The sequence below is a fragment of the Fistularia commersonii genome, chromosome 10 (assembly GCF_037954325.1).
Source record: "Fistularia commersonii isolate RoL2024-O1a breed Wild chromosome 10, RoL_Fcom_v1.0, whole genome shotgun sequence".
Lineage (NCBI taxonomy): Eukaryota > Metazoa > Chordata > Actinopteri > Syngnathiformes > Fistulariidae > Fistularia > Fistularia commersonii.
In genome coordinates, this window is record NC_141293.1 from 14,686,057 (window position 1) to 14,697,554 (window position 11,498).

Consider the following 11,498-nt stretch of genomic DNA (forward strand, 5'->3'; position numbering starts at 1 on the left):
ACGCCATCAGGGGGAGACGCCGGGGCCACGACATCTAAACACTACATCCGCTAGAAGGCTCCGGAGAGCCGGACCGCGCTGTTGGCCCGAACCATTTTGAGAACGTCCCCCGGGTTTTGACGGCTTTTCTCGCCGACACATCCTATGAGGATGTGACTTCAGACCAAACACATCCACCGTCGGCCGCCGGAAGTGACCTCGACACGGAGCCAGAGGAAAGACGACTGCTGCTAACCGGCTAAAGCTAACAACAACAACAACAACAGCTGAGGTAGGCGGAGACCGCGCGACCGGACCGGCTCACAGCGACTGCAAGCTGAACGTATGTACGTTATCTACGTCGGCTGGAAGTTGGAAGCCGAATGCCGTAAGGCGGATGCTGGAAGCTGGCCGACAGATCGAAGAGCAGACCGTTAGCAGTGACTCCTAGCTTCGCGGATCCGGCTTTTACCCCGGGAGTGCATGCTATTTGGCCGATACTACCGGGACCTCACCGGGGAGAATTCGTAGTTATACCAGTCACATTACCGAGACTTCTCCGGAGAGGGAGAATTTACTTATGTTTCGTCACCGTGACTTCGCTGGATCCTCGGCCAAAACACCGACGATGTGTCGCTCGAGGACAAGCCGGCTCTTTTTCAGCGAACGTAAAGATCCGTTTGGCGAACACGCGGATTGGGCGGGACTTCGCTCTGATGGACACATCATGCGGCCAATCACATGCCAGGACCGGCTCGGATCATTTCATTATGCGAAAGAGGGGGGGGGGGCAGCCGCTCGCAGTAGTACAGGCCAGGTTTACTCAGACAGGCATCATACCTCGACTTGGTTTGTTCCGAGTCTAGTTTCTCATTTAAAGGTTTATATAGGATATCAAACCGTCACAACTTTTTTTAATGGAACGAACAAATGAGAGCTTTTATGAAAACTCTGCTTAGGAATAAATTCGAACACTCGAACGAATCGGAGCTGGTTCGGATGGGAGCTCGATGAACCTTCAGGGCGCCCTAGGAGTCGGATTCGAGCCAAATGATTCGGATCTTCTAAAGGAGTCGGGCTGAAAGAGCCGGATCGACCCATCCCTATGAACCGTCCTGCGAGGCATTGACGTCAGCTGACGACGTAGTTAGTCACCGTCGACCCGGAACCAGAGCGAAGGGCAGCTGCTATTAGCTAAAGCTAACAAACAAAAACATAAACAACAACCACCACGCAAACGGTAATGTCATGTTTGGCTGCAGTACTTACAACAACCAGGACGTTTGTTTGTGCTGAGAGCCGGAAGTGTAGTTCGTATCAGTCCTTTGTTGCGAGCTAGCAGGCTAAAGCTAACGCTGCCAGAGAATCACCTGATGCTAATTATGTCCAGGGACACATTGGCTTCCAGTTGTTCTCTGCTCTAAGACCGCTGTGTGTGTGTGTGTGTGTGTGTGTGTGTGTGTGTGTGTGTGTGTGTGTGTGTCTCTTGCCAGTCTAATCCTGAAGCAGCTTTCAATAAGAAATGCAGTAACAAACTCCCTGCTGTCCCCCTCCCCTTAATGAGGAGACCCTGCCAGTGAGTGAGGGGGGAGCCCTGCTCTGACCCTGCTTTCTGGGTGCAGGTTCTGAGGAGGCCTGATGGGGAACCAGCTGGCGGGCATCGCCCCGTCGCAGATCCTGTCGGTGGACAGCTATTTCTCCGACATCCACGACCATGAGTACGACAAGAGCCTGGGCAGCACGCGTTTCTTCAAGGTGGCCAGAGCCAAACACCGCGAGGGGCTGGTGGTGGTCAAGGTGTTCGCCATCCAGGACCCGTCGCTGCCGCTCACCGGCTACAAGCAGGAGCTGGAGGAGCTGAAGATCCGGCTGCACTCCAGCCAGAACTGCCTGCCCTTCCAGAAGGCCTCGCTCAGCGACAAGGCCGCCATTTTGTTCCGGCAGTACGTGCGGGACAACTTGTACGATCGCATCAGCACGCGGCCCTTCCTCAACAACGTGGAGAAGCGCTGGCTCGCCTTCCAGATCCTCACCGCCGTGGACCAGGCGCACAAGGCAGGCGTGCGCCACGGTGACATCAAGACTGAGAATGTGATGGTGACCAGCTGGAACTGGGTGCTGCTCACCGACTTTGCCAGCTTCAAGCCCACGTACCTGCCTGAGGACAACCCCGCCGACTTCAACTATTTCTTCGACACCTCGCGCCGCCGCACCTGCTACATCGCGCCCGAGAGGTTCGTGGACGGCAGCATGTTCGCCGCCGCAGAGAGTGACCACAACACGCCACTGGTGGACCTCACCAGCAGCAACCAGAGGAGCCGCGGGGAGCTGAGGCCCGCCATGGACATATTCTCCGCAGGTACGCGTCCGCTGACACCCCACCCACTCGGGGACACAGCCTGCAAGCAGGAAGTGACTCGTTCACCTCCGCACAAATAAAAAGTCCACAGCGCATCTTCCGAAAATGGAGTGTAAGACAGGGTGGCAGGAAGGGGCCTTTCACAGTAAACATCTGTGTAAGAACACATAACATTAAGTGAAAAGACATTCTTTGTTTACATTGGAGTTTATGAAATATAGTTAGAGTGCTAACAGGAAGCAACGTTTCACAGTAAAAGTTGGATATTTATAAGTACTGTAAGGTTTAAGAGAAATTACCTTTGACAGTAATAGTCAGACATTTTTATGAAGGATTGGCTGGCAGGAAGTGATCTTTCACAATAAAAGTTTTGAATATTAACACAAACTATAAGGTCTTGGGAAATCATCTTCCACAGTATAACAATCTATTAGAATCCATACATAAATTCAGAATACCAACAGGAAGTGACCTCTCACGGCAAAAGTCTGAATACATATCGTGGTTAAAGGAAATTACCCATTCACAGTGAAAATTTTATTAAATAAATACAGAATTCGTGACAGTAAAAGTTTTAATCTGAAAAGTCCCTTTCTACAAGCAAACTATCTTTATTTTACTTTACTTTTTACCATTGAACTTTTGTTGTAAAAAGTTTAGGGTCGTCTTACTGTGACAATGCATGGACTTTGACAGTGAAAGGTCACTTCCCATAACCTTATGGTTTCTACTAATACAAAGACTCACAAGGTCACTTTCTATAAGCATTCTGTATCAATTTCATAAAGTCTACATATTAATCTGTACTAAGGATTTTTTTCACCATTTAAGTCCTTATACACACACACAATATGCTTACAGAAAAGAAAATTACAAGATTCTGTACAGTAAAGACAGTTTGATGTTCCTATGTGGCAGAAAGTGCCTTCCAGAGTAAAAGCGTGCTCCTCTGTGTGCAGGCTGTGTGATTGCCGAGCTGTTCACGGAGGGCGTGCCGCTCTTCGACCTCTCCCAGCTGCTGGCCTACCGTAAAGGACTCTTCCAGACGGAGCAGGTTCTTTTGAAGATCGAGGACCGCAGCATCCGAGAGCTGGTAACTTCTTCGCCGTCTCCCTGCCCGTCTGCCACTCTAGCGGGTGATCCACCCCGTTGTTGGTCTTCTCAAACCCCCTTGTGTCTCCAGGTGGCCCAGATGGTCCAGCGGGAGCCCGAGAGGCGTCTGACGGCGGAGGAGCACCTGAAGCAGCAGCGAGGAAAGGCCTTCCCCGACATCTTCTACACCTTCCTGCAGCCCTATATGGCCCAGTTCGCCAAGGAGACCTTCCAGTCGGCCGACGAGCGCGTACTGGTGATCCGCAAGGACCTGGACAACATCCTGCACAACTTGCGAGGAGGTCAGCTACCCGTTGTTCTTCTCGGCCCGCCCTCCGTCCTCCTGTCCTGCCGTCCAGGCGCTCTGAGACCCACGTCTGCTCCGACGCCCGGCAGGTCCGTCGTTGAAGGACGCGGACGAGAGCGCTCCCGGCTCCCGGGAACAGCAGGGCCTGGTGGTCCTGGTGTCCGTCATCGCCTCCTGCCTGCAGACGCTGCACTCGTGCGACTCCAAGCTGGCGGCGCTGGAGCTCATCCTGCACCTGGCGCCGCGGCTGGGTGTCGACATCCTTTTGGATCGCATCACGCCATACTTGCTGCACTTCTGCAACGACTCGGTGCCACGGGTGCGGGCCCAGGCCGTCAGGACGCTGGCCAAGGTGCTGGCGCTCGTCAAGGAGGTGCCGCGAAACGACGTCAACATCTACCCCGAGTACGTCCTGCCCGGGATCGCACACCTGGCCCAGGACGACGCCACCATCGTTCGGCTGGCCTACGCAGGTCAGCGGCCGCCACCAAGGGGCGCCCTTACTCCGGGCTCTGAGGTTTTGAGGCTCTCGTCTCTGACCGCGGCCGGTGTTTGAGGTCACCGGCAGGGGGAGCTCTTCACCTTACGGCTCCACGGGCTGGCGGGGTTGCCGGTTCTGCTCCGAGCCCGGGCAGAGTGGTTGAGCTCCATCTAACCAGGTGTCCGTGTTCCACCAGAGAACATCGCCCACCTGGCGGAGAGCGCCCTGCGCTTCCTGGAGCTGGTGCAGGAGAACAACGTGAACACGGAGCACGACCTGAGCGGCGAGGAGACAGAGGAGGCGCTGCACCCCAGCGACAACTACGACTCAGGTCAGGGTTTCCGCCGGTTGCGAAAATAGACTTTGCAAAAATAACAGCCTTAAATACTATTAATTAGGTTCAGTGTTTTGAGACATAAAAAACTGTAAATACACTTGATGGGGCGGGGGGGCTTTATTCGTAATTGATTGACTGGCGGGACCCTTTAACTTGGACCCGAGCACTCTTCCATGTGGAAAGCTTTATTGTAACATTTGGACTTGGCCCTCACTTTCAGGACCAGAAAAAACTTTATTGGTCCCAGAGAGGCAATTGGGGGAAAGATTACTCACTTTTAAAAAGAACTGAATTCTACAGAAGTGATAACTTCAAACATAACTGAATGTCTATTGAGGTCCTCAGTCCTCCAGGTCATGGTAAATTCTTGTCAAAATATTGTTGTGGCAACTGGACTTAAATTTTTATCACATGAAGACGTTCCATCCCTTATCTGAGAGGCTTCTTCAGTTCCAATGAGCCGTGGGGAGACCCCTCCACTAGGTTAGAAATAATATAGAGAAAGTGCTTCATGATGAACAGGAGGCAGAGCTAGAGGTTGCGGACATGAAGAAACTAAGTTTCTCTTTATGAGTGACCAGGACGGATAGGATCAGGAATGAGTCCATCAGATGAACAGCACATGTTAGATGTTTTGAAGAGAAGGTTAGAGAAGCCAGACTGAGGCGGCTCAGTCATGTACAGAGGAGGGATGGTGACTATATTGGTCGACAGATGCTGGAATTGGAGCTGCCAGGCTGGAGGTCTTGAGGAAGACCAAAGGGAGGATTTATGGACGGAGCGAGAGAGGATATGAATCAGAGGATGATACAGAGAATAGGGTTAGATGGAGAGGGTTGATTGGCTGAGGTGCCCCCTGAAGGGAAAAGTCAAAATGGAGAAAAAGAAGAAGCTTTATGATGAACAACGTTGCAGCTTCTGCAAGTAGGGAGATCCCACGGGTCATTAGAAAAAAAAGCTTCTCGGATGGAGGGGGTGAAACATCTTCAAGTGAAGAAAGTCAAGTACAGTTGTCACAAGAAGAAGATTTCAACAAGAATTAAACATAACTGAATAAACTAAGGCCCAGAGACTAGTCTATGACTAGGTCAGAGATTTTGGAGGTCTTCTCAAAGTGTCCCACACAAAAAGAACTACTGGCTACTGCAGCCTCAGCCAGGACTGAGTACAGGATGGACCTCGATGAAGGGAGGAGGAAGCCAAAGGGTGGAATGTGTGGACTTCATGAGAAGCTTTGGAGGATGAGCGTAAAGTACTAAGACATGATGGAGCTGTGCGCCTTCAGGAGGACGCTGATGGACGTTCTGAGAAAGCTGAAAACAATGCAGGAAGTGCACTCACAGCGCAAATGATTACCAGGTCAACTACTTGGAGGAGACACAAGGACACGTGCCTTGAACTGAAACATGTTGAGAGTTGGAACAAAAAGGATTTGAAGAAACAGGCGCCAAAACTTACACACCAAGTGCTCCTAGAGTTTCGAGGTCATATACCTCTTTGTTCCCACTGTGGGAAATCTATTCCAGATGGAAATGGTTGTCATTATCGTAAATAAATCTGTCTGCAGTTGGACATGGCCATTAAAAACTTTAAGTTAGATGAGCTGCAACATGCAGAAACCCTGCAAACACACACACACACATGTACACGCACGCACACACACACACACACACACACACACACACACACACACACACACACACACACACACACACACACACACACACACACACACACACACACACACACACACACACACACACACACACGCGCGCGCTCTAACGCTGTCTGTGTGCTCCAGAGCTGCAGGCTCTTCACGAGATGGTGCAGCAAAAGGTGGTTACGCTGCTCAGCGACTCGGAAAACGTGGTGAAGCGTTCCCTGATGGAGAACGGCATCACCCGCCTGTGCGTGTTCTTCGGCCGGCAGAAGGCCAACGACGTGCTGCTGTCCCACATGATCACCTTCCTCAACGACAAGAACGACTGGCACCTGCGCGGGGCCTTCTTCGACAGCATTGTCGGTGCGTAGCGTGCAGCCGCGGAGAACCAAACCGGGGGCGCCGCAGGTCAGAGGATCTGAAGGTTGACTTTCACATCTTTTCTGTATGTGTGTGCGGCGGCACCAAGGCGTGGCGGCCTACGTCGGCTGGCAGAGCTCATCCATCTTGAAGCCCCTCCTCCAGCAGGGCCTGAGCGACACGGAGGAGTTTGTCATCTACAAGGCCCTGAAGGCTCTGACCTGCATGTGCCAGCTGGGCCTCCTGCAGAAGCCCCACATCTACGAGTTCGTGGCTGACATCGGTGGGAGCGCCGACCTCCGGCCCGCATTCCGTCATCCTGCGCGCGGGCGCTAGCTTCCCCCCCACCTCCGCTAAGTTCACTGACCGTGGGCGACTCCGTTTCTCCTCCCCCAGCCCCCTTCCTGTGCCACCCCAACCTGTGGATCCGCTACGGGGCGGTGGGCTTCATCACTGTGGTGGCCCAGCACCTCAATGTCGCCGACGTCTACTGCAAACTGATGCCACACCTCAACCCCTTCATCACCCAGCCCATCATCCAGGTGACCCCCCCGCGCCCTTGCGCACGCCCAGGGCGTGTCGTCGTAACAACACTGACACCGCGTGTGTGTATGTGTGTCTCAGATCGATAAGGAGCTGGTGCTGCTCAGCGTCCTGAAGGATCCGGTCAGCCGCTCCATCTTCGACTACGCCCTGCGCTCCAAGGATATCGCCAGTCTCTTCCGCCACCTGCTGCTGCGGCAGAAGAAGCGTGGCGGCTCCATCCCGGAATGCCCCGCCCCGGATGACCCCGCCATCGCCCAGTTGCTCAAGAAGCTCCTGTCTCAGGTCAGAGCTCCCTCTGCTTCCACCTGGTCCAGTCAGACTAGGAGGACTGCTTCCACAAGCCAGAGGATTTGCCCTCATCTTTGTACAGTTCAGTGGATTGTTCTGGATTGTTCAGAATGAGAGGAGCAAGAGGAGTGGCAAGAAGCCAGAACTATTTCCAGAGAAAAATATCTGCAGCCAGATGTCTCAGTTTAAGGGAGGGGGATTCCAGAGAACCCCTGCTGGCGAGTTCCTTTGTGTGTGTGTGTGTGTGTGGTGGTGGTGGTGGTGGAGGGGGGGGGCAGGTTAGTCAGATGTCTGACCACTATTTTTAATGTACTCAATTAATCCCTTGTGGGAAATTCCTCTCTAGATCCAAGCAATCATGGATGAATCATTAGCGCCTGACAGCCATCGAGCAGCTCCAGGGTAGCAGCGAGGGGTTCAGTGTCTTGCTCAATAACACTTTGACGCACGATGAAGAGCGGGGAATTTAATTAGGAATGTTCAGTTCCTAAAAATATAAAGTCTGTATAAAAAGTGATACAAAAAGATGCAATTGAACTGTTGTTTATGTGGCAGTGAAGCAGATCTAGTGCTTGCATTTGCAATCGGTGGTGTATTTGCAGCATGGAACTCCCTTGGAAGGTCAAAGGCGCTGAGGGTATCTGAGCAGCATGAACGCCAGGCCTTCTATGGTCACTGGTCACCGCTCAAGGTGACCAGCGTGTGTGTGTGTGTGTGTGTAGGGCATGACGGAGGCAGAAGAGGACAAGCTGCTGGCGCTCAAAGACTTCATGCTGAAGTCCAACAAGGCCAAAGCCACCATGGGTGAGCAGAGCCACCTGGGGGAGGCGGCCCAGACGGGCGTCATCGACCTGGCCCTGTTGGGAATCACAGGCCGCCAGGTGGACCTGGTCAAGCCCAAGGCCGAGGTCGACGACAAGAGAGGTAAGGTCCTCCTTCATCCGCTGCCGGTCCTGGTGCCTGTACGGAGGTCTCTACCCTCCATCAGGAAGGGAAGGAGACCAAAGGGAAGGCCCTCAGAGAGAGGACCTCCTGTTTGCATCCAACGGTCCACTTCTGGAGCGCTGGCGGACATCAGGAGGCCGCTTGACTCGTTCCCCCTGTGGCCGCAGGCCATCAGGAGGTCGGGGGAGGTCGGAGGGTCCACTGGTCCCAGCATATTATCTCACCCTCTGTGTGCCTGTCTCACAGCCAGGAAGCACACCAAGCAGGATGCCGCCATGAATGAGGAGTGGAAGAGCATGTTTGGATCCCAGGAACCCTCTGCCTCGCAGCCTGCTATGGTACCCCGACCCCTGTCCCCTGACCCCGTGCAGGTTCTAGTGTCTGAGCTCACCGGGCTGCGGCCTCAGTCTGACCGACACCTCTGATCCCCGCCTAGGTGAGCGAGGGGGGGGCGGGTCAGTCCAGGAGGAGCGCGGCGGCGCCTGCTGTTCCCGTGCTTCAGTCGGTGGCGAGCGGCCCCGCCTACCAGCGCCGCGTCAACACCTGCAAGGCGGAGCTGCAGCAGCTGGTGCAGCAGAAGAGAGAGCAGTGCAGCGCCGAGCGGATGGCCAAGCAGATGATGGAGAGCGCAGAGTGGGAGAGTCGCCCTCCTCCGCCAGGTGACCCGCCGGGACCCGACCCGACCCACGGCTGTGCGCAACGCAGCGGAGCCTCTTCTGACTGTGTGTGTGTGTGTGTGTGTGTGTGCGTGTGCGCACTTCAGGGTGGCATCCCAAAGGTCTGCTGGTCGCCCACCTGCACGAACACAAGGCTGCCGTCAACCGCATCCGGGTCTCGGACGAACACTCCATCTTCGCCACGGCGTCCAATGACGGCACCGTCAAGGTCTGGGACAGTCAGAAGATGGAGGGCAAGACCACGACCACCAGGTGGGGGCGCCATCCTGCACCGTCGCATGTCGCCCTTCGCCCTTCGCCAACTGTACTAATGCATCTCTGAACATCCGGCAGGTCGGTGCTCACCTATTCACGTATCGGTGGCCACGTGAAGACGCTGACCTTCTGCCAGGGCTCCCACTACCTGGCCCTGGCCTCAGACAGCGGCTCCATCCAGCTGCTCGCCGTCGAGGCCAACAAGCCGCCCAAGTCGCCCAAAGTACAGCCCTTCCAGACCAGGTAACCACGGCTGTCGGAACACGTCCCGACGAAGAATCCGCCCGACGCCGAATCTGGCCCCGGATTCCGGTCCCGGTCAATCCTGCGGAACGCGGAGCATCTGATGTCTGTGACCTTTGACCTCTAGGACCCTGGACCTGCAGGAGGACGGCTGCGCCGTGGACATTCACCACTTCAACTCGGGCGCCCAATCAGTGCTGGCCTATGCAACGGTTAACGGCACGCTGGTGGGCTGGGACCTTCGCTCAGACTCCAACGCCTGGACGCTCCGCCACGACCTGCGGCTGGGCCTCATCACCTCCTTCAGCGTGGACATGCACCAGTGCTGGCTCTGCCTCGGTAACCACCGCCACCGTCACCTCCACCTCTCAGAGACGGGGAGCACCGCTCCTCACCCCCTCCTCTGACCCGGTGTCTCCTCAGGGACCAGCAGCGGCACCATGGCCTGCTGGGACATGAGGTTCCAGCTGCCCATCTCTAACCACGCCCACCCAGCGCGAGCGCGAATCAGACGACTGCTCATGCACCCGCTCTACCAATCATCTGTCATAGCAGGTGAGTCAGGGACTGGGTTCAGAAGAGGAGAACCCCGGGGTCCTCATCCGTGTGTTCCTCCTCAGCCGTCCAGGGGAACAACGAGGTGTCCATGTGGGACATGGAGACCGGGGACCGCAAGTTCACGCTGTGGGCCAGCTCTGCCCCCCCGCTGTCTGAGCTGCAGGTACAACTTTGTGGGTGACAGCAAGTCAACGTGATGCCACCTGGACTGACTGTGTGTGTGCGTGGTCCAGCCCTCTCCTCACAGTGTCAATGGGATCTACTGCAGCCCGGCCGACGGGAACCCCCTGCTGCTGACAGCCGGCTCCGACATGAGGATCAGGTCAGTGACGTGGCTTCCGGGGAAGGCTTGTAGGCTACGCTGGCTCCAGAGCCTTCTCCAACCCTGTCGGTGGTCTCTCACTAGGTTCTGGGACCTGGCCTACCCCGAGCGCTCCTACATCGTCGCCGGCGGCGCCAACGACTCGTTGCACTGCCCGTCCGTCCTGTACAGCCGCAAGATCATCGAGGGGACCGAGGTGGTCCAGGTACCTGCACTCACACGCTAGCACTCACATGGCTACTGTGGCACGCTAATGCTAGGTCTGGACAGAGCAAACCCATGAAAGACACCAAACTCAAAGGTTGACTTTGCACCCTTTATTCGTGATTGAGGGAGAGACACATTGGAAGTGAAGGAGCTCAGGTGGCATAGGAAAGCAGGAGGAGATGGGGAGGTAGCCAACTAAAAATGTGAAGCGAGGGAACGAAGCGGTGAAGTACGACAGGGATAAAGGGAGCGAGAGGGTGAAGGACTGAAGGAGGCAGGTGGAGGGAGGATGAGGGAGTTCTGTGGAGGAGGAGCTCAGAGCAAAGGAAGTAGGCATCAAGGAGAACGTGGTAGTTAAACAACAGAGGGGCCGGGAGTAATGGAGCGGTGCCTCCCACAGGAAATCCACAGCAAGCAGAAGAGCGGCGTGGTGGAGGACTCTCCTCGGCGCGGGCCCGAGTCGCTGCCCGTCGGACACCACGACATCATCACGGACATCGCAACCTTCCAGACCACACAGGGCTTTATCGTCACCTCCTCCAGGGACGGGATTGTCAAGGTCTGGAAGTGAAGGGGGCCGGGCCGGCCGATGGCCCGGCAGAGCTCCCGCTGGGATCGGACAGGATGACCTTCTCACCCGAAGGTCAAAGGTCAACCCTTCCGATCGGAACCCATTTTGTACATAGAGTGGAATAAAGAGAATGTGTGGAAGCTCCCAGCTGGTGTCATTCAAGGTTCTCCACGCAGATCCTGCCCGGCCCTGCTGGAGGGGCCTCGAGATGCGCACGCCCACTTGTACTTTAGATGAGTCAATTGTGACATTAAAAGTGAAAGGGCGTCGAGCCGCTAACACTATCCTGTATTTTGACTCGGGGAGTTTGC

General features: G+C 55.2%; 1 protein-coding gene across 1 annotated transcript; it reads left to right on the forward strand.

Annotated features, from left to right (window-relative positions):
* Positions 1-27: 27 nt before the first annotated feature.
* On the forward strand, positions 28-11,331 carry pik3r4 (phosphoinositide-3-kinase, regulatory subunit 4). Its single transcript, XM_086153938.1, has 21 exons — positions 28-271; positions 1,602-2,338; positions 3,298-3,431; positions 3,522-3,732; positions 3,827-4,210; positions 4,415-4,549; positions 6,357-6,578; positions 6,685-6,858; positions 6,972-7,117; positions 7,200-7,403; positions 8,132-8,333; positions 8,601-8,692; positions 8,791-9,013; positions 9,118-9,283; positions 9,365-9,529; positions 9,657-9,868; positions 9,953-10,084; positions 10,150-10,250; positions 10,321-10,409; positions 10,494-10,614; positions 11,017-11,331. The coding sequence occupies exons 2-21, from the start codon at positions 1,618-1,620 to the stop codon at positions 11,185-11,187; spliced, it is 4,005 nt and encodes a 1,334-aa protein (XP_086010064.1). The 5' UTR covers positions 28-271; positions 1,602-1,617; the 3' UTR covers positions 11,188-11,331.
* The last annotated feature ends 167 nt before the right edge of the window (positions 11,332-11,498 follow it).

Bases quoted from the DNA above. Each gene is read 5' to 3' on its own strand.
- pik3r4 (XM_086153938.1), top strand. From the start codon at position 1,618: ATGGGGAACCAGCTGGCGGGCATCGCCCCGTCGCAGATCCTGTCGGTG. The intron at 3,432-3,521 runs GTAACTTCTTCG...TTGTGTCTCCAG, and splicing joins ACCGCAGCATCCGAGAGCTG to GTGGCCCAGATGGTCCAGCG. The intron at 10,085-10,149 runs GTGAGTCAGGGA...GTTCCTCCTCAG, and splicing joins CCAATCATCTGTCATAGCAG to CCGTCCAGGGGAACAACGAG.